Genomic DNA, 27192 nt, shown 5'->3' with positions numbered 1-27192 from the left:
AGGGTCCCGTGTAATTTAAAATTACATTTTATATTTTAGTTGCCACCTCAATTATAAGACTTTTCCACTAATCTACTACCCGATACCTATTTATGGGGGGGGGGGGGGGGGGTTATAGGGTGAATTATATCGAAAAAATGACTTAACGGGAATAACTCTCAAGCTTTGTAGAATTGTCGGATTTTAATGACTATTTTTTTATCTGAAAGAAGAAGATAATTGTAAAAAAAATGCTTTTTATCTTGTATTTCTTTAGACATATCATCAAGTTTGAGAATAAAATATTGAAAAACAAAGATCGATGCGGGCTGTAGAATACTCTCCTCTAACAATTAAAAAAAAAATTATGAAATTCTGTTGATTCTACAAAGCGGTATCGTTATTGCCGCAGAGTGTATTTTTGAGGACAAAATGGCATCGGCACCAGGCGCCTTAATATAAAAAATAAATATCTAAAACCGAAATTACAGTTTTAAATTTGTTGTTGTCTGTGCGATAGTTTAATAACGAGTAAGATGAGAACCCAGACATAATACAGGGCGGTTGGGTGTTCCTAACGGAGTTTTTGGGTGGGAGCAGTTCCACTGAAATCTTTTTAAAAAATGTTTTTCTCCAACATGGCTACGTAGGTTTAAAGTAATGTTTTCACTTATGACCATTACTCTGCCTCCCTTCCTAAAAAAATGTAGTTTCTGTGCACTGTGCTTGAATGTAATAATGATCTGGATAGATTTTTATTATTATTTCCAGTATAACAAATTGAATCATAGCTAATGTATAACACGCTATACATTCATCAAATACGATGTAACGATACAAATAACGATCTCCGATATAGTTTATAATATAGCGTAGTACCTACGAAAAGATAGGTACCTATATATTTTGATGATAAATTCAGCATACTCTCGGTGGCTCAATGATATGATACAGTCCTATGCCTATATAACATAGGATAATATAATATAATAATATAATATAATATTATATTATATCATCTCCGATCGACGCAGTCCATATGATAATATATCAAATTAAGTTTTATTAAAGCACGTATAATTTACTGGGCGAGTATTAAAAAACTATAAAATTACAGTAGTTGTAGTAATAGGTACCTATGTATACTGAAGAATATAATAAATCCTGTGTAGGTATATACTATATAAATATATACAATATATATAATGATAATAATACGTGTGTCGCAACTACTTACTATGTCATCGTGAGATAAAAACTAAAAAATATATAATATAAAACAAAAATAACGGCGTGCAAAAAATTTGAAGGCGTCGTCTCGTCTGCCGCTCAACGATTCGGTTACTGAGCAACGCTACTGCTCCCGGTCTCCGTCTATCCTGCGTGACGCCCGACCGCGGTGTTAGCATTTTACGTGCGTGTGTCTGCGCGTGCGCGCGCGCACGCCCGAGCCTTTTTCTCTTCAAGTGTATGGTGTGTGTGTGTGTGTGTGTGTGTGTGTGTGTGTGTGTGTGTGTCAGGATATTGCCAATTCGCAGGCGCAATCCCTTCAAACATAATGGCGCGCGATCGGCCGCGACGCGACGATGAGTGGCGTTATTTAATTTCACGCTGAAACAGCCGCCGGGAAGAGAATATTATGAGCGGGCTGCAGGCACAAACGTTTGGACGGTACATATTAATAATAAGTACTCCTGTTGTTGTCATACGCACACACACACAGTATCTAGTGTACATTTTTTTTTTTGGGGGGGGGGGGGGGGGGGGGGGTCAAATCAATAACAAAAATGACATATATGGAAATTTTTATAATACGTTTGCTAACAAAAATTTAGTGAATTTTTAAGCGTAAGTTTTTAACTACGTACCTATAAATGTCTATCTTATTTGAAAATTGTATTAGGAAGTTTTTTCAATTTTTTTAAGTTTCAGGGGGTTTGAACTGACCCCCCACCCCTCCATGATCATACACACACATTTGTATACATATATGTATATTGTATATGGCGTATATGCTGGTGGTTAAACGACTTTATGAAGAAATTATAGAAATATAAATCTTTTGTTTGCACCCTGTACGTATTATACAGTATAAGTATGATAAGTTATTTAATTGAAAGTTATAGTAACTAACTCTAATTCATGACCATTCTAAAATATGAAGTGCGAATATTTTAAAGCAATTTTTTTTATGTAATTTATGAAGACTAATTCCAATACCAAACACGTGCAGTGAACGGTTTTAAATCGTCGCCGGGTTAAAGGTAAAATCATAAATTACCATAATATGTGTACGGTTTATAATTAATAACAGTAGGTATATTGTGACAGCATAATCGTGTGACTGAATTTAACATATTATATCGGTTTGAAAAATGTGCAGCCGGTTACAATTATTTAGATGTAAGAAGTCCAAACAGATTATTTTTTATGCTATTTGTAGGTATACATCATAATGTAGAGAATATATCTTCTCTACATCGTTGTATACACTACACAGGTACTTACGATTATAATCTGTTTCGTGGGTATCTACATAGTTTCTCGATAATACTATAATTGATAAATACTTAATATTTCAATTATAGCCTGTATATATATAAAAGTACCTATAATAAATAGGTACTATAAAGTATCTACGTAAGTTCCATTTAAATATTTTATTTAAATAAAAATTATTCACAATCTATACACATACGTAATACACGTGTTATGCATAGGTAATAAGTATAATATATTATTGTAACGTGGTAAACGTTTATCAGCTATAAATATAAGATATTTAGGGAGAGTCGTGGGTCCCTGTAGTCTGTAGATACACCCAATTACCGTAGCCGGTGGCAGATAGAGTTATAAGGATCTTAAATATTTTATTTAAATAACCAGGGTCCAGTACTCAATTTCCGTTATTATTATTACCTGGCTATTATTTTCTACTAAATACTTACAGACAACAAAACTTACAAAGTACTTACGTAAATTAAGTTTTACAATAGTAGGTGAGTAGGTGACTGTAGCGTTACATTTGTCACGCCTCTGCATTCATAGATAAGTATAATATTCATTTATGCATTAATCGATGACGGCAAAGTTAATGCAGGGATCTATACAACAACTAGACCATAATTCTACGACAACAATATTTCATGATTTGGTTTTATTTATTTTAAGCGTCACGCATGGAGGTTATAATATGAATATAAGATGTAACTAAAAGTGTATGTTTTGTAAGGACCGTGGTATAGATTCCATGGAGGTTGCAATATGAATATAAGATGTAACCAAAAGTCTATGTTTTGTAAGGACCATGGTATAGATTCCAGTGTCTGGTTGGATACGCGCGTGATATGTGGTGCCCCCAGCACTTTTAGGGATTTCCATTTTATCGCCCGGCACTGTTGGGGATTTCCACTTTACAGTTTACCGCCCGCTGAACGGAAAAAAGACGCTTCAACCGCTATCGAAAACCAAACTTTCGACGCAGGCGTGATAAAAAATGTCTGCGTATACTGTTGTAGTAAACAACTTTTAACTTTATACTTTATACTTTTAACTTTACAGTACATACCTACTCACGATTACTAGTATTATTATTTAAACTTTTTGAGTTAAATGCAGATTTAATATTAGTGAAAGTATACTTCCTGTGCTATAAAAAATAAATAAAATATATATAATATCATTGATTATAAATACTAATATTTACAATCAATGATAATATGTTAAATGTGCCAAAAAAAACCTAACTAGCCATATTATGCCCGTATTTATTGGAAAAGTATGTCTATATTTATTCTCAGATTTAAATACTACTTTGGATATTGTAGTAGTAAATTTTCAGTAGATATTAATAAAATAAATTTTATTTATTTATTTTTAACTTTACAATTACACAATTACACAATATTGGTGCAAGAAACTATTATATTTATGCACATAATATTTAAAACATTGAAACATAATATGATATCTTACATAATAACATATAGTATTTTATTATTGAACGTGTCCCGGACACTGCAGGTACGAAGTTTAGATCCATGCTTATAATATTTAGTATTGTTGTTCATATTAAAGTAGTGTGGGTTTTCCGATACATCGCGCACTACACAGGTGTATCACCAGTGGCGGAACGTGGAGATTATTCAGGCGGTAATCACTGTAGTATTATTGTTTGAGAAATTAAGCACACGACTTTTCACGACAATGTTTTGACCAAATTGATAACACGTGTACCTAGGTCATTTTTAAAGAATTACATTTTCTCCAAACTTGGTATCTGTCTATCGACTATTAATCTAAATTGTAGAGCAAAGAAGTGAGAACCCGTTCTCCATGTGAAAGCACATGATTATTATTTAATCTTAATAAATAATAAGTTTAATTTTTAGTTATCATATTATATTATTTTGTTTATCGACGAACGAATCTTCTTCAGATTTTATTTTAAATAGCCATATAAAATATGGGCAAGTGGGTACCACTCTGTTGTACAGTTGTAGGCAATATACATAGATTACTAGATTAGTATATATGGTTGTAGGTGTTGAGTGGGTTACTGTAATGGATGTCTTAAATTTTAATTCAACGATGTTTCATTATGTACGAAAAACAATATTCTGAGTAGAGATTGTCTGTCAGCCAATATAAAGTAAATGCATGGCATGTTTATTGTTTTTTTGATAATGCTGTTAAAATGTAATTATTAGTAATAATTTTTCTATTAGTACTACAAACTGTAGGCTGATTTAATTTTTGCGAAAATATTGCATTAATTGTATTATTAATATTTAATTATCTATTATAATAGTGTATATAATAGCGTTTGCCATCTGACTGCACTAGTGCACACTACACGCGAACACAGATACCATTTCCACGCCGCCAAAATTCACGGTATCGACCATTTATATCATGCTACCTATATTATTGTTTAATTTTTGATTCAATAGCACCTTGCCGTAAAACAGTGTGAATAGGTTCATTATATAAATAGGTAATGACTAATGAGTTAAAATAAATTTGAATATTTTGAAAATATCATTACTTATAGTATAATATTTATAATATATGTAAAAGTTTTAAGTCCCCACGAGTAATGAATAATGTTATTGAATTACAACAAAATAAGTAACATCGTTATTCTACTTTTAAATATATTATTTCATCCAAATTCAAACTTCAAATATGTTTTAGTTTTAGATTATGAGTTATACATTACCTATGGACAATACTGAACACTGTAGTAATGTACCTGTTTTGCCTATACAAAACGCCGTGCAACACATAAAGTCTGCACGAAGTATGACGTAAAAGAATTTATATTTATATTATGCACCTCGTCAATATTTACTACAATATTTAGCGTAGTCTGTAAGCAAGCTGATAGGTATTACATATCTTATTGTATTTTTGATTAGAATATAATAATTAACTTCAACAAAATATAGTGGTTGTTATCAAGACTCAATGATATATTCATGATGGGCTCTAGTGATTTTTTTATATGCAGGCAAAACTTAATTTTGCTACCCCTGTAATTTAATCATTCAATTTCCAAATAAATAGGAGACATCTTAAAGCCAAATTCTGTTTACTGATCGTTAATATTAAGACTGTTATTCGTTTTAATATATTTTTCCAATATTCAGTTTCAATTTTTATACTTGATTGGTATTAATGTCATCAATAGTTTTTCCAAATTTAAATCTTGTTTTAATTCTTTCCAATCTTCATATGATTTTTTGTGTACAAGTGACATTTCGTGTCTATTTAATATAATATTTAACATGTTTTTTGAATCATTGTTACCAATCGTTGCAAGAGAACCTAATCCATATTTCCATTATTAAATAACTTACAACAAAAACAATATTATACAGAAATACAGAATAGTGTATGACATATTGACATGTCATTAAACCCTGTTTTGACCCTATCCTTCGCTAAACCTAACCAAACAATTATTTTAATAATAATAACATAGGTTATATGATTATTTAATCTGTGATAATAACAAACTCTTATAAAATGTCATATTTTAGTTTCTGTGCGGAGCAATCGATAAATGTATTGATGTTACAACAATCTGTTTTTTTTTTTTTGTCAATTGTACATTTGTACAAATGCTTAAAATGTCCATTTTGATGGTGTTTTCTGGTAAAAAATTGGATCTAGTGGTACATAGAGAGGGTCGCAAATTTCTAGTGTTTTTTAAAGTAAGAGAAAAACAAAAAAAAGGAAAATGAGAATTGCATGTGCTTTTATGATGTACAATTGCAAAGGTCATACCAGTGGCGTAGCCAGGGAAGGGGCTGCAGCCCCCCCCCCCGAAATGGTTAGAAAATTCGCTCAAAAATTCTTAAATTGTATTTAAAATGTACTATAATATATTTAAGCTATTTAAGTTTTAAATTATATCATTATTAATTTAAGCAGAAAATGTACACGCAATAAATCTGTATTTTGCCAAAGGGTTTTAAAACCCGTTTAATATATAATTTTTATAAGTAAATAAATAGTACTGATAGTTGTAAGGGATTGGGATATTTTTCTCAAACTAGTTAGTTTACTCAGTAATTTCCAAGTACTGACAAATAATGTAAAAATAAATAAATACTTAATGAACCATTTTAAAATGTATGATAAATAAGTTGTTTATATGAGATATATCATATTTTTACATGAGAGCCTTCTAAGTTGTAAAAATCCTATTTAGAATAAGCATAGCCTATTGTGCTTTGATTTAAAATCAATACTTAAATTTATAATTAATGTATGAAATATTTATTTTTAATTATCAAATAATCACAAAGTTAAAACCTTTTTACAATAAGAAATTGAATTATCTTAAAAACAATACACTATATAAAATCAAAATTTTCTTATATTAAGCAAATATGTACATGTAATGAAAGAAAACTATATTAATTTTTCTTTGTTTTTGTTTTGAGTACTGATCCAGATCCTGCAAATGGCTTAAAACCATCTTGATTTTCAATCTGAAATGGCAAATATTAATTTATATTTTTATTTTGTATTTATAAAACTTTTCAACAATACAAAGGGTAACAGAAAGACTTGACAAAAAACAAACAAAAAAAAAATGTATGCTACTTAAGCGTATGACAAAAATTGTTAAAATTATATGATTAGTAAATAGTTTAAGAAATATACTCATGTTAGCAAATTTCCAAGAATAATATTTTTAAGAAAGTTATTGCGTTCCAGATTAATTTAATCAAAAAAATATTGATATTTTAAAAAATCTTAAAAATAAACTACTTACTTTAGATAAATTTTTTTACCATCCAAACCATTCTTATAATTAGATTCACAAATTGAATATTTTGAATTTATTCAAAAAATTTGAAATCAAATTTAAATTTTTTTATTTTTGGTATTAAAAAATAAAAATAATTTTTTTTTATTACACATATAGCGCAAATGGCTTAAAACTATATATAAAAAAAGTTTTAAAATATGGATTAGAACAAATGTTATTCCAAAAGTCAGTTCTATCTGTTACACCCTGTATATTAAATAGGAAATTGATATATTTTATTTTCAAGAAATATAGATTATAGGTTATAGGTATTAACATATTGAGATATAGTAATTATTACCTCTTTGTCAATAATAACTGGACGGATGTTCCTTAAGAACTGTATAGTTCCTAAAGTATACTCATAATCTGGAATACCTCTTTGATATGCTGCTTTAACTTGATTAAGTGGATCGTCAGTATTTTCTTTCTTTTTTTTACCATCTAATCTGTTGCCTGAACCTTTAAACGCTATAAAACCAGATAGTTCTGGCATTAAATCAGCAGGATCAACCATCATATCTTCTGTAGCTGGTTTTTTTTCATGCTTAGGCTCTTGATAACCAACTGGTGGAGCAAAATCAACATTCATATCACATTCAATGATACTAACAGCGTTACCCGGTTTGGTTTCCAACACACACATTTCATAATTTTTTTGGTTGTACTTTATGGCTATTACATCACCAGTAGTCAGACAAGCAAAATTGCGCAAGCAATTTTCTAAAACAGCCTTTGGGTTGGTAATATCTAAGAATTCGGAATTTAGAGGTTGAAACTTTGAAAATGTAGCTACTTCTAATGAAACACTTTCAACTTGCACCATATCTCCTTCATCTAGTAACAGGTTTTTCATCATCTAAATAAAATACAGTTGGCGGATCACATGAGAGGGTTACAAAATAAATTATAGAACAAATCTAGTTTAAATTCCAGACAAATTATCATTTTTTTAAAATTTAAAGTGTCTTGATATTGTCAAAATATCTTATAAATAAAGGCAATCTCAATCAAACAACTCTTAATGCTCATATACAATTTCGCAAAAATATTCTATTTATAACAACTCATTTCGGAGTGTGGTTATTTTAAATTAATAATTGATTTATGCAATAGTACTATAATAGATATATTTACTAATTTTAAATTTATTAAAATGTACATAGATTATAAGTTCTTGTGTAGTATCTCTATAAGATTACCTTTTTAAGTAAATTTTTAAAATATTTAGTTTTAGTTTTAATCTGCATACTGAAATAATTAGAATATATGCTTTTGTTATTCTGTGTAGATTTAATATGAATTTATAAAAAATAACAGTGTGGAATCTCAACTAATTTTAAGTCAGTTATGACATGAGATAAATCAATACCCAATAAGGAATGTATATTTTTCCTTCATCTGCAATAAACTCCAATACACCGCAGTGTGTTTGTCTGTTGCTTCTTTTGTTAGATAACTTGAACAACATTGGGTAGTTGATATTTAACCGAGTCAATGCGTCCAGAGCAGATGGAGGCATTATAACTGAAACCATTGTGTTTTAAGAAAAACGTTATACACAGTACACACAAATGGAATAAAGTGACTTACTTTTTCCTCCACTATCAACGGCTTCTCGTTCACTGCCAGGAAGCATGGACACTGACCAACATCTATATGTCATGTTGAACGGTTGAAGTATATGATTAAATAAACTCAGGGAAAACTGAAATATATTTTTATTAGTTCAAACGAGTTCTGACATTGACCCAAAGTGAGCAGCTTTCTTACCATTGTATTTACAAAGTTTAATAGTATGGACGTATTAATACCGATTTCCAACCACGAGTGTTACACTAGAGTACTAACTACAAGTAGTCATCAACTATTAAAGTAACTAAGAAGTAAAATAAATATTCAAGTATAAGTATTAAGTATTTAATTGTAATGTTTAAATGTTATTCGTTAAAATCTTTTTTAACACAATAAAAGTTATCGTGAATTATAGTGATTGTGATGTAGTACGAATGCGGGATGAGTAATGACTATAGACATAAAAAACAATATAACAACAACATCTTTATAACATTATGTCTGTACGAATGACGATAGTAGAAATAAATATTTTAATGCAATGTCACAAAATGATAACCAAAAGATAGTAGGCCGGATTCACAAAATCATATTATAATAGAGTATTATTTATTTATTTACAAGCAATAATGCAATATCATAAGTTTACTGGCCGTGTCGCGTAAAATCATATTATTGTACTACTCACAGACAGGCACAGTAACCACTAAAATAAACTATAAATACCCCTGTTGATGATAATGTAACCACGGCTATCCAGATAAACTTTTTCGGGACAAAATATGTTTTTTTTTTGGAACAAAAGACCATTGGAACAAAATAATATGTTTTGTGGAACCAAACAACAGATTGTATTATTGTCCTAATATCAGCATGAACGCCATATCACAGTTAATAGGTCCTTTGATATCGGAGAAAATATTTTCAAACATTTTGTATTCTCCCTTGCCACGTTTGTTGATAACGTAAGCGGCGATAAACAAACGATTATCACGTGTTTTCTCTACATGTCTTCGGCCAGACCTCTCTGAACGGAATTTGAATCGTCACATGTAGATTTACGGTGTATTGTTCGATTTAAAACTATTAACTTGGAAATGAAATCGCTTTGATATTTTTATTTGAACTGTTTTAACCATGGCCAGTAAATCTGTTTTGGATCTTTTCTCAAAAGTCATCAAAGCGCCACACAATGCCCAACCGAAACTATGCATGCAACTGGTGAAACATTTGCAGCTCTTCAGTAACGAATCGGTAAGTCATATCCTGCCTATTAATTGTTAGGTAAATCTGTAAATGTACATAATTATTGTTTTCAGTTGGACGAGCAGCGACAAAAAGAAGTATTTTATGTGTTAACGAGATTGGTACGTGGATTAGGGTCCCCAAAGACACAAGTCCGAACCGTTTACTATTCTATTTTGGTGGTTATTGTGAGCTATTTGACAGACAAGCCATGGTTCAATCTAGACAATTTTAAGAACGTTGTAGATAAGGAGCTGGCTAAATATGATTCAAAAGCTGTAAGTACATGTTGCGGCATTGCCAATTTTGTTAAGAAAATTGTGATACTTAAGATTTAAAATATTTAAAACTCAATTTATAATTATTCAATACAAATATTATAACTAGGTAGTTATAACACAATATTCCTGTAAATATAACTGTTAAATATTTACTTCTTAAAAACTGTTCCTAAGTTTGTAATCTAAAAGTTATTAGTTTTTTTTTCATGTTAACCTCCTAACTTAAGGTGTTAAATCAATTTATGAGATATTTGATTGGAATATTAAAATATCAAGTAAGTTTTGAATTTCCATTTCATTTTACAGGAAGAAGGTGATGTCTTGTCTGGTAAAGTGTTATGTTATGGTGCGATGATACGTAGTGGAATATTTAGTGCTGGAGCGATGGATACCCAAAAAGCTATTGTGGCTGAACTTTTAGGCAATATGAAAACGAGGTCTTATTTACCACTGTTGACGTACAAATTTTTAACTGAAGGAATTGAATCAGTAAGTGATTTTTATTTTAGCTATGCAAAAGTAAAGAATAACAATGGTGGTTTGTTTGTAATTGTATATTGTTTTGTATTTTAGTCCAATAATGTTATGTTTTCGGAAATAATTTGGCCTTATTTGAAAAAGTACATTGGATTGCCTATTACAAAACAAACTTTAGATTCAATATATTGCATAATACAAGTGCATAGTCGGTATCCAAAATTAATCGATGGTGCATTTATTCCAAGAGTGTTGGAGACTGGTACTGAACTCTTATGTATTGAATCAATGAATGATATTGCAAAGATATTAATATTTGTAAGAATTTTTATTTTTTGAATATTGTCTTATTGCATTGTTACTAATTATATTGCTTGTGAATCTAGCACATTTCCTCCGTGGAAGTACTTGAGCACCCTGTGTATGAAGCTTTTGCTATTGCGTTAACATCTGCAAGCAATAGCGATTCACTTATTTCATCATTTTGGGGAACACTTATGCCACATTTCACAGGCCCACATAATCGCTATCAACAAATGGCAGCTATGAAACTTTGCACATATATCGTTAAGAATAGTTCTCTAGATAGTATACACTCAATACTTTCTAATTGGTTTATGGATATGTTATTAAAATCATTTACTCGTCCAAACGCCGATGCGCTCGTATCTTATTCTCGTTTAAGCATATCAGCTGTAATGGACCGAATCAGTTCATCTGCCACACCCAATATTGCATATAAAGTCTTATTAAAATTCATTCTACCTCCTGGGGATATGATGGTAGAAAAAATAACAGGTATTTTATTTTATCATTTTTATTCATCGGCATAAGAAGTGTTTACAAAATTATGATTTCCTAGGTATTAAAATTGTTCAAAATTGTTTGATTAAAATGGATGAACAGCACATTAAGCTTTTGGCCAAACAATGCCATCAAGTTATACTTATGAAAAAAAAAGGAAACAATGAAAAGGCACATTTCTGGAAGATTCAAGATCGTGGATACGCAACTCAACTTCTTGCTAGGTACATATTTTAAGTCATTAATCATTATTATTTTTCATTATTTATATGTTTGATATTATTTAGAATTCTAGGGCTTCAAATTAGTACTGATGTTATGTGGAAAATAGAACAATTAAAATTTATGTTAGAACATGCAATTTTCACAAATGCAACTGAAAAATATCATATAAGCCATGAGTTAGCAGGTGAGTTTCTCATTTATAAATTATAATACATAATTAATTATAAGTAGTAATAACTAAACTTTACTCAATACAATACATTTGTATAGCCATCATCAAAGACTCGTTTTTGAAAGCACTTACCCACAAACAACCAAATATGGAAACACTTCGGATAACTTTATCTACGCTTGTTCATTATACTGATGAATTATTGAAAGATGGCCGCCAACTTCGGCCTAAAACTTCAAAAGATGTATGTACTTCCAGATATAAATATTTAAGATAGAGTCAATGCACTATTTGTTTTTTCTCTCTAACCCACGCATAACATAGCAATATTGTTTTCTATTAGTAGGCAGTACCAATCTTAAGTTATTAACTTAATATTAAAGTGAATTGGTCTATTATCAACCTTAGTAAAGTTAAGATCATTATCAGTGTTTGTATGTTGGCTTTTACAAATCATGAGTATTAATAATATTACGTTTTAGAAATTCTATATATTTCAGAAAATGTAAATAAAGCTAATGTACAGATAATGCCCTAAACTTTAAGTTTAGTATAATAGATCAATTCATTCCAATATTAAAGCTCTTAACACAGTATAGGTTGATTTATTTATACATGGGTTTCTTTGTTGTATCATAGGATATGAGCAGTTGGAAAAAAATGATCAAAACAACCAAAGACATTGAAAAAAAATTAAAGAAATGTGAAACAAAATCTAAAGAGCAGTCAATTCTTTTTGTTTTTCACACTTTGTTTTTGCAAATGGGTATTTATTTGTTTGTTGAACCATCAGTGGCCATTGACACTCTACAAGTAAGGAAACATTCAGCAGTTTAAATGTTTTAGTATGATTAGTTATATATATTATGGAATATAAAGTTTACAATTTTAATACTTTCAGGAATTACAAAACTGTTATGAACACCATACAAATGATAACGAAAATGAACTCAATTGGGTCGAAGTTGTAGTAGAGCTGATGTTGTCATTATTAGCTAGAGAGTCTTATTTATTAAGGCAATTGATTTCCCGTGTTTTTTCACATTTATGTTCAGAATTAACACCTCAGGCATCTCATCAAATTTTGCAAGTATGTTATTCAACATTATTCATATGTTTGAATATACCAACTTGACGTTTAATGTTTAGGTTTTAAATCCTCAATATGATACTGCATCAAATTCAATGGATGATAGTGATGATGAGTCTGAAAGTGACAAAGAAGAAGATGATGATGATGTAGAAAATGGTGATAATGAAAGAAAGGTTAATGGCAACGGAATTAATGGACATGGTTTAGATAATGAAGATGATGAAGAAACTGATGGCTCGGAAACTGATGAACAATCTAGTGACGATGATCAAGATGACACTGAACAGTTAAAATTAGCTTTACACAAAGCAATGATGTCTGCCAATCAACATTCAGATGATGTAAATATATTATTTTAATACATACACCAAGTAAAACATAAACATTTTTTAGGAATCTGTTGATATTGATGATATGACCGAAGAAGATGGTAAAATAATGGATGACTTATTATCCGAGGCATTTAAAAGCTATAAGAAAAATTCAAACAAAAACCCTAAACATATCAAAGAGAAAATTAATTTTAGATTGAGGTATTTATTTCCAAGGTTACAAATGATTTAATTTTAAATATTTAACTTTTATTAGGGTTATGGATTTGGTGGATATATATTTAGATAATAATCCATCTTTATGTCTCATATTGGATACTATTCCGACTTTGTTCGCATTATTGGAATTTTGCATCAAGGATAATCAACAACGACCTCTGGAGACTCGAGTTCGATCAGCATTAAAAAAAATTAGTCAAATCAAAAAAATCAATGACACAGAGACTGTTGACGATGAATTAATCTCAATGGTTTTAAAAGTTCTAATGAATAAAGGTGTACGAAGTAAGTGTATATGAACCTCAAAATTAATAAATTAAATTTAAAAACACTGTCTTGTATCTTCATTAGCTACACCTGTGTTTTTGGATATAAGTACACACATAACCCAGTGCTGCACATTCCTTGTAAAATCATATGCTCACATAATTTCTGGTTTGCCAACAAAAAAACAGAAGTCATCCAAAGTAATCAGCATTTTGGAGGATTCGCTTAAAGATTTCTTTACTAAAAGGTAATTGACTAAAAATTTTATTGGGATTGAAATTAACTGATATTTGTTATATTCTTCAAATAGAGACTGTTTATTACCTGTATCTTTATTTGAGTCATTGCTGTCCAAAGTTCTATGGAAACGTAACATTAATTTAATTGAATGTATTCTGCCGTACGCCTTTAATGACTCGGTTAGATGGTTTAGACGATCACAAGCTGTATGTATGTTAGTATCATTTTATCGAAACACAAGACTCTTGGAACAATTAAAGGATGATTCTCAGCTTGATGAGATAGAAAAGAATTTGTCTGAATATGTTATAAAAGTATGATTCATTAATAATATGATTAAATATATATTTTTTAAAAACAATCCCAATTTTTAGTTCTTCACTTCATTGGATGACAGTCAGCCAGATGTGTCAGGACGCCAGCGGTACATAAATGAATTGTTGAATATTTTGTGCATAATTAGTGGTAACAAATTCTCACATCATTGTTGCGATTGGGATCAACTCACACAGCTTTTAGAAAGTTCTACCAGCAGATTCAATCAAGTGGGTCGTAAGAACTGGAATAAACTTCGGCAAGCTATTCAAAAAATGAATACTTCCAAGATAAAGTAATTTTATAAATACAATATTTATATTGTGTTCACCTTAATTAATATATATATTTTCTACATTTCAGTGTTAAAAATAACCACTTGGATGACAATTTTAGCCCGAAGACACCTACTGGAAAAACACCTGTTAAAAGAAAATCATTAGTCGTGTCAAACAAAAAAATTAAAAAAATTAAAAATATCAGCGATTAAAATAAGAAAAAGCTATTATTTGTTCTTAAATTTATGCATTTAAAAATAATAACCTCTCTCTTGACTCTTAGGAAATTATGTTGTTTGTTGAAAAACTTGAGGAATAATTCTATTGTTGATTATAATTTCTGTAAACATGAAGTTTAACTGTTGAATGTTATTACTTATTGCAATAATAACTCTTGATTTCTTCTGAATAAACTTCATGATTTTCAATTGTGTACAAGACAATCGATGATATAATTCTCAAACAATGTGTTCAATTGAATAGATTTGTGTCAGCTAATTTTGAAAAAATAACAATAGTTGGTTGAGTTCGTATAGAGAAGTGTTTCAGAATGTTCTTTTACACAGTATGAAAAATGAATTATTGTAATATACTAGTATTATTATTGGTGTTCATGTTGTGCACAGTGTACTGAAATGAATAATATATCTAAAAGTTACTAACGTTTTATACTACATATTTGATAGTATTGTTCTTTTATAGTTTTATCTAACATTATGTGTATTTTACACTAAAAAAAATTATACACTGGAATCGTAGTTATTATTAAAACTATTATGGTATATTTTCACTTAAGTATATACCTATTCTGTTCGGAATAAGAAATGTCTACGACAGTGGACCAAAACAGGTTCGTCACACGCAGTTTGGGCTTATGACAAACTATGATTACAACTATAACAAAGTTGCGGGTGGAAAACTAGCTCTCTTATTCAGAACACAGTATAGATGAGTGTTATGCAAATACTAATTACTAAACATTGTTAACAACATAAGGTTACAAAGATATCTACTTTGATGACTAACGGCACTGTTAGAAAGCACTACAAAAATAGTTTAGAAAATAATGTATTTTAATTTAGATATTAAAATAACCTATACCAACCTAGGTTATAAATTTATATTTAGAGATTTGCAGTAGGCAGAACTGGGGTCCATTTATTTATTTTTTCATGACATACTAGTATACTACTTCAATATTTTTCTAAGACCTAAGTTATATAAAAACGAATTTTCCTAAAAACTAAAGAACTCTCGGGATTTCTTCATAAATCAAGATAAATTTGTGAATCGTTTTATTTAAAAACCAGATTACCTCATGTTGTTTTAGCATAATTTGTGTTTATATTTTTTTTGAAATATTACTGGGAATGGGTTATAAATTTCCAAATAAAATAAATAATGTCCTAAAAACGTTTTAAGATGCACAATGCACATAGACATCAAAAACCAAAAAAGTGTGTATAGTGTGTACTTGTCCTTGAAAAAATGAAAAACATTTGTATTTTGAAAAGCATCGTGTCAATAATTCCAAAACAAATATGCAAATGCATCGAAATCTTACTAATCTGAGCCCTATTGGTAAGTAATTGAGTCTGGAATAAGGATGTAATTATTATTTTTTTGGTTACTTCGCATTATAACAATTTTTGTATAGACGACAGGCCCACGCTGGAATTTTCCGACAGGGCCTCATATTATCTATCAAATGTCCACAAACGAATATATCTCGTAAGCGAGATTTTCTAAATTTGGAAATTTTCGTTTTCTCAGTCACCTGCTGGTCGAACGCGAACATTTTCCGCTGAATTTGTTATTTCAAATATTCAGATTTTGAAAACCCTTTCGCTCTATTTTTCACGGACCACGGTTTATCCGGAAAACCACTCATATATTCTGCGATATTTTTAATTTTACACAATACAATCACCGGATCACGTGACTCTTAAATTCTTATCGTTTGCTATGTGATAAGTGATAACATTTATTTGATTGCTCGTTGGGACAACTACTATCTTAAGATTTAAATCGTGGTCTCTTAATGTGTAATACCGCCTCACACATGTCAAATTACATTTTTTATATTTTGACTCGAGCACACGTCGTAAGTCGTAACACTGAATTGCGAGTTTGGGACGTTGGATTATGATTTGACACCATAAATACATATTAATATCTACGGATTTGGCTACAGAGGTAAATCAAATATTCAAAAATCATTCGATCCGGTGGAACATTTGAAATAGAAAATCTTTAGCGGTAACGAACATGGTTAAGGAACAATACAGGGACACGGATGGGTCGCGTATTATGTGAGTAATTTAAAACTTCGGGTGTTGGTTTACTAGTATGTCTAAAATACTTTCTTGTAAAGTATTCAAATAAATGTAATCAAATGAAAGTATTCAAATAGGTATCATTTTAAATACTTTTTGAAAAAATTATTGGAATACGTATTCTGATACGGTGGCGTATGTAGGGGAGGTATAGGGTTCAACCCCCCCCTCCCCAAATTCATTTCTATATACGCTACTGATTCTGAATAATTTTTTTTGTATTTTTGTATTTAAGTACCTATTAAATACTTTTTTTGAACTCAAAAATTAATTTTTTTCTAATCGAATTTTTCTATTAAAAAATGGGCACATTAAAAGTTATGAACAATAGTTTTTCACTTTGAATGAAATATGATTGACCCACGTTGATTCCAACCATTCTAAAGCTGACTATTACTAGTATGGAAAAAAAATATATATTTATAGTATTCGAATATCTATTCAGAATATATTTTTTAAATGTATTTGAATATGTATTCGGAATACTTTGATCCTCGTTTATTAGAATACAAAATAAAAGTATTCCCCACAAGACTACTAAACTACCTACTAGTGATATCTTTTAAAATAGATTCCGTGTTTTAGATCGAAGATCAGTTTTACCGTCGACAATCCTCAAGATATCCAGAGGAAGTCGCATTTGTGCATAAATACAAGAAATCTATATGCCATAAACAATAACAATGCGTCACGTACACCGCATCCGTATGGAGTGCTTGATCACAAGTTGGTGAGTTAGTAATAAATTATTTAGCCATGATTTATTTATTTATTATTTCCCTATTGGCCCTATGATCTCTAATAAATAATAATATTTTGTATTTAATATTTTCTGTGCATAGGGAGTTAACCAAAAGGACGCCACATGTATGACTTGTAACAAGGGATTGAATGACTGTCCAGGACATTTGGGCTTCATAGACCTGCAATTACCAGTTTTCCATGTTGGATTCTTCAGTTCAGTTATAACAATATTACAGACAATTTGTAAAGTAAGCCAATCCATCAATATCCTAATTACTTCATAAGATTTTCCTTTTTTATACAATTCTACCAACTATTGCATACATTCATTTCAGAATCCTTTTTGTGCTAAAGTGTTATTAAACGAAGAAGATCGAATGTTTTTTTATACAAAGTTGAGAAACAAGAATTTAACATACACAATGCGCAAAAAAGTTTTTAAAGAAGTCCACGCCAAGGCAAAAAAGGTGCAGATATGTCCGTTTTGTAGTGACATTGTGGGACAAGTGAAAAAAAATGGTATATTAAAAATATCATATGATCGTTACAGGTATAAAAAACCTGGCACGGAAGCTGAAAGTAAATTATGTAAGCATTATTATTTATTATCAATACAATATGCCAATAGCTATAAATTATAATTTTATTGATTTATTTATTTATAAATCAACGGGCAAACACCCTTTTTGTTAAATATTTAAATTGGGTAAACATGTAAAAAAAATTAGACAAAAAAAAAATACAGAATAGATGCAATAATTAAATAATAATAATTATTTCCTAAAGAAAACTTTGCAAATTTAATTAATTAGGTGCTTTGAACGATGTGGTAAAATATAACAAAGAAGTTGAATCCATGAGAAATTATCTATTTAATGAGAACCTTAATCCTCAAGAAGTATTGCGTCTGTTGCTATCTATACCTTATGAAGACATTATATTGTTGGGTATGAATCCTGAGGTATCAAATCCTGGATGGTTGTTAATGACAAGAATGTTAGTACCTCCAAATTGTATTCGTCCATCAGCTGTTTCTGATATACGATCCGGAACGTAAGTGTAGTATTATTATAATGAAATTGTTTAACATAATGTTTTGCTCAAAATTGTCAATTGGTACTAATATTAATGCAATTTAATGTTTAGAAATGAAGATGACTTAACATTGAAATTATCAGAAGTTTTATTTATAAATGATGTGATTGTAAAACATAAACAGTCTGGAGCAAAACCCCAGTTATTGCACGAGGACTGGGAATACTTGCAGTTACATTGTGCCTTATATATTAATAGTGATTTATCTGGTGTTTCACGTACAATGATGGTAAGTATTAAATAACATAAAATATCTTAGTAAAATTATTTTTATACAATACCTATTGTAATATTTTATGTTTAGCCAAAAAAAATTGCTAGAGGTTGTGTTCAGCGTTTGAAAGGAAAACATGGACGGTTTCGTGGTAATTTATCTGGTAAAAGAGTAGATTTTACAGCACGTTCTGTCATTTCACCAGATCCAAATCTTCGAATAGAAGAAGTAAAAATTAAAAATAACAAGAACTATTTTACATTATAAATTCTATTTCCTTATTGGTCTTTTAGGTTGGTGTTCCAGTTCGAATGGCCAAAATTTTAACATATCCTCAAAAAGTATGTCCAGCTAACATTGAATTAATGCGTAAGCTGGTGATGAACGGTCCTGAAATTCATCCTGGTGCTAATTTTGTTGAACTTCAAGGTTCCAAGTTGAAAAAATACTTAAGATTTGGAAATAGACCGGCCATAGCAAAAGATTTAAAAGTCAGTGTTTTTTATAAAGTTCCTATATTTTTATTTTAGCAAATTAAAAATAAAATAAATAATATGTATTTATTAAATATAATTTTAATAGTAGCTAACTAGCCAAGTGCCAATATAAAAAACAGTACTATTGTTATTAATTATATATATATAATAATTAATATAATGCAAAAACTGAACTACTTTAAATTAATCCTTAACTTAATTTTCCTACATTTAAATTAAGTAAATAACATTAACTGGCTATTTTTACTGACATACACTTTATTTTATTATGTACGATAAACTATAAATTAATTAATATTTCATGTAGATTGGAGATATTGTTGAAAGACATTTATCTGATGGCGATATTGTATTATTCAACCGACAGCCTAGTCTTCATAGATTAAGTATTATGTGTCACCGTGCAAAGGTTTTAGAACATAATACATTAAGGTTTGTTTAAGCTATTTGCTTGTTTTTTATACTGAACTGTAAATATACATTTTTAGATTTAACGAATGTGTATGTACTCCTTATAATGCTGATTTTGATGGTGATGAAATGAATTTACATTTGCCACAAACTGAAGAAGCTAGAGCTGAAGCTGCTTTGTTAATGATTGTAAGTATTATATAAATATATTAGTTTTATTGGTCTTATCTTTATTATATCTTATTGGTGTTATTTTTAAAATGAAAATTAATTAACTTTAATTTTATTATAGAACAAATCAAATCTTGTCACACCAAGAAATGGAGACATTCTCATTGCTGCTACCCAAGACTTTATTACCGGAGCATATTTATTAACACATAAGAATACATTTCTTAACCAGAGAGATTCTAGTAGACTAATTGGTTGGTTAATGTCTGGGGATGATATTAATATTGATTTAACACTTCCGCGTCCTGCTATTCTAAAGGTTTATTACAATTACTTATCAATCATAATTTAAAAAAAAAAAATTCAATATTTACAAAATGTGTATTGTATAGCCTCATAAACTTTGGACTGGAAAGCAAATATTAAGTATAATCATGAGACCAAGTAAAAAATGTCTGGTGAAGGCTAATTTGCGATGTAAAGGAAAATCATATACTCGTGATGAAGAATTTTGTTTTAAAGATTCATGCAAGTTAAACGATTAACATAATTGAAAATAAGTACTATTTTTATTATTTTTTAATTTTAAATATTAATTTTTTTTTTATAGATGTTTACATAAAGAATTCTGAGTTATTGGCTGGTACTATGGACAAGGCAACATTGGGTTCAGGTAGTAAATCAAACATATTTTATGTGTTGTTGGCAGACTGGGGTTCTGATGTCTGCTGCAAAGTGATGTGGCGTTTAACACGTCTTACATCATACTTTTTAATGTTACGAGGATTTTCAATTGGCATTGGTGATGTTACACCTAGTGATGATTTGCTGCAATCTAAAAATGAATTGGTTATAAATGGGTTAGGAATTATATGCTAAATTATTTGTTTTTCTGTTAAATAATGTTTTATTTTTCTAAATCATTATATTAATATTTCATCAAATAGAAATGCGCTATGTGAGGAAAATATTCGTTTGAGAAATTCAAAAGAATTGAAATGTCAACCCGGTTGTAATATGGACGAAACTTTAGAGGCAAATATTTTAAAGCAACTGTCTGGCATTCGAGATTCTGTTGGTAAAGCTTGTTTATTAGAGCTTCATTTTACCAATGGTCCATTAGTCATGGCACTCTCGGGTTCTAAAGGTAGGAAAAGATGTTGTATTTATTATATTAAAATTGAAAATGAAATTACTCTTTTCTATTTAATGTAATTTAGGATCCAATATTAATATATCACAGATGATTGCATGTGTGGGCCAACAAGCCTTGAGTGGACATCGTGTTCCAGATGGATTTGAGTCTAGATCATTACCACATTTTAAACGATTTTGTAAGTGTGATTCTTCTAATTTTACCTTGAATTGTATTGACCATAAAAAAATATTTTTATAATTATTTTTAGCAAAAACTCCAGAAGCTAAAGGCTTTGTCGAGAACAGTTTTTATTCGGGTCTAACTCCAACAGAATTTTTCTTTCACACAATGGGTGGTCGTGAAGGTCTTGTGGATACTGCTGTAAAAACAGCTGAAACCGGATACATGCAACGTCGGCTTGTCAAGGTATAATTGGTCTATTTTATACTTCTAATGTTTACAATTTTAAATAGTTAATTATTACACATTATAAATATTGTTAATTATTAGTCTTTAGAAGATCTGTGTGTCCATTATGACAACACTGTACGTAATGCTTTTGGAGATGTCATACAATTTGAATTTGGAGGTGACAGCTTGGATCCTACTTACACAGAAGGTAAAATGATTTTATAGTTCTTCATTTCTTTCAATGTGCACTTTCATGTTATTATAGATAATATTATATTCTTATAATATTATAGTATAATGTCGAATTGTATATTTTTCTTTGATCCTGTTAATACTTTTTCATTAGCGGCTATCTAAATCCATTAACTCAAAGTTAATTACAGTAGAACCACGTTAAAAAGACTTCTATCTTTCTTTTTTCTACTTAATTCATAGTAACTGAACCTTATATTTTATATATTATCTTTTTCTCTGTTATTTAATATCAGATTATTAAATGTGTGATCGCTAATCATTAATTTATTGTTTTTTTTTTTATTAGGCTAATTTTCTTCAATGATCATGAATTCCACTTTGATTAATTAGGTTCTTTTTTTTTATTTGCTTACAATAAGACTAGAGTTTGATTTATTTTACGCAACCAACTTTGGTTTTTATCCTAATAATTAGTACTTTTGTCCTTTAGAATAAACTATTATAACATCTAAGTGATCAAATTAGTCAGTAAAAAAAAAACATAAAACTGAATACAACATATTGAATAATCAAAATAAGATATCCAAAATTAATTGATCTAAATAAGAATATTTTAATATTTGTATAATCCACTGATTAACTATAAAATAATTGATTTAATTTTATAAACAATAATTAATTTTTAGGTGATGGTGTCCCAGTTGATTTCAAACGTGTATATTTCAATGTAACTGCTAATTATCCATGCACTGATGAATGTACATTAGATTCTGAAGAAATATTGAAAATTACTGAAGATGTGTTATTATCTGAGAATTTTCAAAATGTAAATACTATCTTCACAGAAGAATTGAGGTAATATTAGAAACATAATATAATGATTAAACATATGTATCTCTTATTTAATTTATGTTTTCAATAGAAATTTTGGAAAAAATTTAGCAAATAATATGGCGGAATTAAGAAAAAAATGGTTGAATTTAGAGGTTTCAAAAATACAACGAATTACTTCTACACAGCTTATAAAATTTTATGTGACTTGCCTTACCAAGTATATGGCTGCTGTTATTGAACCAGGTACAATCATAATAATTAATAATACTTGAAATTCACTTATGAACAGTTCTCAAAACCAATTTTTATAGGAACTCCTGTTGGTGCTATAGCAGCTCAAAGTATCGGTGAACCTGGTACACAAATGACATTAAAAACCTTTCACTTTGCTGGTGTTGCTTCAATGAATATTACTCAAGGTGTTCCAAGGTTATAAAAAAAAATAATTTTTTATTTTGAATTGAGGAGTGCTTGCATGTATCTAATAATTATCCATTTAGTTCTTACTATCCGCTTACTATTTTGAATAATTTTGTATTTCCTGGTCTGTTTATTTTTTTATTTGAATTATTTCAAAAATGTTTAATGGTTATAATATTGTATACATTTTAATTGATAAATTATATAATATTTTTTCAGAATCAAAGAAATAATTAACTCAAGTAAAAATATAAGTACTCCTATTATCACAGCATACTTAGAAAATGACAAAGACAAAGAATTTGCAAGGATTGTCAAAGCTCGTATTGAACAAACAACACTTACTGAAGTAAAATAAAATATTAGTTAATATGTTATTAAATATTAGTTTATTGTTATTCAATTTTGTAACTATTTTAGGTTTGTAGTTTTATCGATGTAGTACTTGATAGTGCTGAATGCTATCTATTGATACACATAGATATGAACCGTATTAAATTATTACAATTAGAAGTAACAATTGAGACAATAAGAGATAGGTAAGAGATAGCTTATAAGTTATTAAAAATGTATAAATTATTAATAACTGTATGTCTGTTTTTAATTAAATTTTGTAGTATACTTTCAACTCCACGAATCGGAATTAAAGCAAATCAAGTGAACATTGATAATGAATCGTGTGTTAGTATATCTTTGCCATCAAAAGGCACCCAATCATTAAACAATTGGATAAATATATATTCACAGAACTTACAAAAAGTGGTTATTAAGGTATCTATTATTTTAAAATTATTTTTATGCTTAGTGTTATAATTAATTGTAATTTTATAATAAAGGGTATAAGTGCAGTATCACGTGCTGTAATTCATGAAGAAGATGATAATGGTGAAATACGTTACAAATTACTTGTTGAAGGTGATAATTTACGAGAGGTAATGGCTACGCCCGGAGTAATAGGAAAACGATGTACCAGCAATAATACATTTCAAGTATGGAATGCACTTGGCATAGAAGCATCTAGGTAAATTTAATATGGTGTATATGTAATGTAACACACTACAATTTATTGTAAAAATCTATTTTTCCTAACTTAAGGGTTCTTGGAATTGACAGTTGAATTTTAACCTTCATTAATATCTGCTATATAAGTATGTTAACACTTTTAATTTTTAATCAATCATGGGAGCTAAACTGAATATGTATTCAGTTCAGCGGTCATGGGTAATTTAGTTTTTAAATAATTCAGAAGTATAGAAATTTGTGTTGAATTATACCTTATGACTAGTTATGATTGTGGTATGGAACTTCTTAAATTTTCATGGTTTTTTTATAGTGGTCATAGATTATTCTAGATAAGCTATAAAATTGTTTTATGAAATGGTAAAGTTAAACACAAAGTTTAAATTTGCATATTTTTCATTTTTTTATTTTAACATTCAAAAATATTTCTTAAAACAAGTTATCTCTGGATGTTAGTCTGGGTGTCTTTGCATGGTTGTTCTGATCATTTTTATTGCAACAAGAAGTTTGAAACCCTAATTAAGAGTTTTAGCAACTACATGGTTAGTATAATTATACTAACATGCTAATGCTAACTAATATGCTCATTATTGGAGTAAAATATGAAACCACCATATTGAAAACTTGAAACTATACGCTTAAAGTTAAAAACACAGTTAAAAACCACTAATGGCCTAAGTTTCCGCGGGTTAATCAATGAAAAAAAAAAATTACAATCAAGTTTCGAGCTGTATTTTATTTCATACCTTTAATAAATATTAATTTAATAAATTAAACTTTTATTTCAATATTTTATTTTATTTGTTATTTATAAATTGCAGGGCAACAATAATATCAGAAATTGATAGTGTAATGGGCAATCACGGAATATCTATCGATCCTAGACATCCTATGCTGATTGCTGATTTGATGACAAGTCGTGGTGAATTATTGGGTATAACACGTTTTGGTTTATCAAAAATGAAAGAGTCTGTGCTGAATCTTGCTTCTGTATGTTAAATATTTGATTTAAAATGTTCTATGTATTTTATAATTTTTAAAAATGTGTATTTACTATTTAGTATGAATAATTATTACTTTAACAATCATTTTAGTTCGAAAAAACTTCTGATCATTTATTTGATGCCGCATATTATGGACAGACGGATACAATAAATGGCGTGTCTGAGAGTATCATTATGGGTATACCAATCAACTTGGGTACAGGATTCTTCAAACTGATTTATAAATATCCTTTTGATACATTCAAAAATGTAATTTATCAATTTATCAATCATTCAATACCTATTATCTTTAATTTATTACCCAATAAAGTGAAACCTTTCTACTGCGAATACCATAGTGGATTCAAATATATCCGTGATTAAGGAGTGTCTGTTTTTGTCACGAATATTTATGCTGGGGAATTTTGTATTTATCAATTATTAAAATTATAATGTTATAACTTATAACTAGAGCGCGGAATTTTTATGCACTTAAAAGTATCGAAATATGCCATATAATATGCTGTAAAAATCATGAAAATATGCAAAAAATATGTAGTCAAAATCATGAAAATATGTAAAAATATGCAGTCAAAATCATAAAAATATGTAAAAAATATGCAAGAATTTTTTATTTATTTAAAATGTACAACAAAACTTATAATATTAATAACTCTAACGCCTAAAATAAAAAAACAATTTAGGAAATTTTCTGAACAACTTAATTTATTATTAGAATTCATAATCATATGCATTTCAAGTTTCGGCATATTCACTATTTACAGACAACGACAAACGATGTAACCGAGTGCCCAGTGGTATGTCGATAACCGACCGACACAGCAAAAGCGATTAAGTATACGTCATAATCGATTATTTATTTATCTTATAATGTTATAAATAAATATAATATAATATATAAATTATTATTTAATGACTATAAAATTTAGTTTTAATTTTTCTACTTGACAAAATATTATTTTATACATTTTTTTAAATTTTTGCTTCAATATGCAATAAATTTTGAATTTTGCCAAAATATGCAATAACCTTTAAATATGCAGAAATATGCAAAAAAAAATTTCACCATTAGATTCAAATTATGATGATTCGTGGAGATAACTGACAAAAATCCAAAAATATTAAAAGGAAAAAAATATGCAATTGCATAGGAATCCGCGCTCTACTTATAACTTATAAGGTATAACTAATTATGAATGATTGATATTTTAAATGTATAATATATTTGTTGTTGAAAATTATTCCTTAATGTTTAATGTTTAAGACCAAAAACAAAACTATAGATTTTCCAAAGCAAACATTTGTATTTGATGACCCAGATCTTCACGAAAAAGGGTGTTATTGGCAATGATTAAATAAATACATAATATACTAACCATTGACTTTAAATTATTTGTTAAATTGTTGTGTTCAATCTGTGATATTAATTAATTTTTAATGTATTTTTGTGTAGTATGTACCTAAAAATGTATTTTTATTCTTGTAATAATTGAATAGTGAGTAACATAATAAATTGATAAAAAATTAATTTATAGGTACCTATTGTATTCCTGAAATATTACAAAAATTACAATTCACAATAATAATAATAAAAAAAGGGCAATCCCTTTAGTCTAAGGTTCTCTTAAAAAAAAAAAAAAAAACAAATCCATTTAAAAATATACTGTACATCCTAAAATATTAATTTATTTACATTCAGTCAACTATTAATAAAGTGTAAAAATTTGATTTATATTAGTATTTATTAACTGAACGTTTGTTTTTATTTATACAGTTTAGTATAGATTTAACATAAATTAATTATTAACTTTATAATCATAATTTTTGTAAACAATTGTATATTTTTCTAATTAGTTATGTTTATATTGTATATCAT

The 27192-nt window shown here is 28.7% G+C and overlaps 4 protein-coding genes across 5 annotated transcripts in view; 2 read left to right on the top strand and 2 right to left on the bottom strand.

Moving 5' to 3' along the window:
* The window catches only part of LOC100164730 (Y+L amino acid transporter 2), a 43448-nt gene extending 42068 nt beyond the window's left edge, over positions 1-1380 (bottom strand). For both annotated transcript variants that reach the window (XM_008184710.3, XM_001945463.5), the window contains exon 1: positions 1217-1380. The gene's annotated coding sequence lies outside the window, so the exon portion shown is untranslated. The remainder of the gene's footprint in view (positions 1-1216) is intronic.
* A 5368-nt stretch (positions 1381-6748) lies between these two features.
* Positions 6749-9576, bottom strand: LOC100166745 (ubiquitin recognition factor in ER-associated degradation protein 1). The gene is made up of 5 exons (XM_001945406.5): positions 9077-9576; positions 8897-9011; positions 8676-8830; positions 7605-8162; positions 6749-6980 (listed from the first exon to the last, which is right to left on the bottom strand). The coding sequence occupies exons 1-5, from the start codon at positions 9077-9079 to the stop codon at positions 6906-6908; spliced, it is 906 nt and encodes a 301-aa protein (XP_001945441.1). The 5' UTR covers positions 9080-9576; the 3' UTR covers positions 6749-6905.
* Positions 9577-9874: 298 nt separating this feature from the next.
* On the top strand, positions 9875-15504 carry LOC100168821 (rDNA transcriptional regulator pol5). The gene is made up of 17 exons (XM_001945351.5): positions 9875-10132; positions 10198-10401; positions 10711-10893; positions 10978-11199; positions 11268-11679; positions 11744-11909; positions 11973-12094; positions 12181-12326; positions 12722-12895; positions 12984-13172; positions 13232-13516; positions 13569-13708; positions 13764-14011; positions 14078-14240; positions 14304-14547; positions 14608-14843; positions 14912-15504. Exons 1-17 carry the CDS (start codon positions 10016-10018, stop codon positions 15036-15038), a joined length of 3378 nt encoding a protein of 1125 aa, XP_001945386.2. The 5' UTR covers positions 9875-10015; the 3' UTR covers positions 15039-15504.
* A 1319-nt stretch (positions 15505-16823) lies between these two features.
* LOC100159938 (DNA-directed RNA polymerase III subunit RPC1) lies at positions 16824-26942 on the top strand. Its single transcript, XM_008184709.3, has 27 exons — positions 16824-17138; positions 17748-17892; positions 18005-18154; positions 18242-18494; positions 18719-18959; positions 19053-19230; positions 19306-19443; positions 19509-19706; positions 20020-20144; positions 20201-20312; positions 20416-20613; positions 20687-20822; positions 20905-21154; positions 21242-21441; positions 21515-21628; positions 21701-21858; positions 21943-22051; positions 22725-22893; positions 22961-23115; positions 23184-23301; positions 23512-23641; positions 23713-23831; positions 23910-24063; positions 24129-24313; positions 25134-25302; positions 25407-25540; positions 26580-26942. Exons 1-27 carry the CDS (start codon positions 17095-17097, stop codon positions 26665-26667), a joined length of 4170 nt encoding a protein of 1389 aa, XP_008182931.1. The 5' UTR covers positions 16824-17094; the 3' UTR covers positions 26668-26942.
* Positions 26943-27192: the final 250 nt, after the last annotated feature.

Source organism: Acyrthosiphon pisum, chromosome A2 (assembly GCF_005508785.2).
Source record: "Acyrthosiphon pisum isolate AL4f chromosome A2, pea_aphid_22Mar2018_4r6ur, whole genome shotgun sequence".
Classification (NCBI taxonomy): Eukaryota; Metazoa; Arthropoda; class Insecta; order Hemiptera; family Aphididae; genus Acyrthosiphon; species Acyrthosiphon pisum.
The sequence above is the reverse complement of the archived record's forward strand: the minus strand, read 5'-3'. Positions and strand labels throughout refer to the sequence as shown.

What these genes read in the sequence shown, in the direction of transcription:
- LOC100166745 (XM_001945406.5), bottom strand. An exon ending in CGTTGATAGTGGAGGAAAAA is followed by an intron (nt 8,831 to 8,896) that starts GTAAGTCACTTT and finishes CAATGGTTTCAG; the next exon opens with TTATAATGCCTCCATCTGCT. An exon ending in CAGTTATTATTGACAAAGAG is followed by an intron (nt 6,981 to 7,604) that starts GTAATAATTACT and finishes TTGCCATTTCAG; the next exon opens with ATTGAAAATCAAGATGGTTT.
- LOC100159938 (XM_008184709.3), top strand. Translation starts at nt 17,095, where the DNA reads ATGGTTAAGGAACAATACAGGGACACGGATGGGTCGCGTATTAT. An exon ending in CAAATCTTCGAATAGAAGAA is followed by an intron (nt 19,444 to 19,508) that starts GTAAAAATTAAA and finishes TTGGTCTTTTAG; the next exon opens with GTTGGTGTTCCAGTTCGAAT. An exon ending in ACCACATTTTAAACGATTTT is followed by an intron (nt 21,629 to 21,700) that starts GTAAGTGTGATT and finishes AATTATTTTTAG; the next exon opens with CAAAAACTCCAGAAGCTAAA.
- LOC100168821 (XM_001945351.5), top strand. Translation starts at nt 10,016, where the DNA reads ATGGCCAGTAAATCTGTTTTGGATCTTTTCTCAAAAGTCATCAAAGCG. An exon ending in AGCTCTTCAGTAACGAATCG is followed by an intron (nt 10,133 to 10,197) that starts GTAAGTCATATC and finishes TATTGTTTTCAG; the next exon opens with TTGGACGAGCAGCGACAAAA. An exon ending in TGTCTGAATATGTTATAAAA is followed by an intron (nt 14,548 to 14,607) that starts GTATGATTCATT and finishes CCCAATTTTTAG; the next exon opens with TTCTTCACTTCATTGGATGA.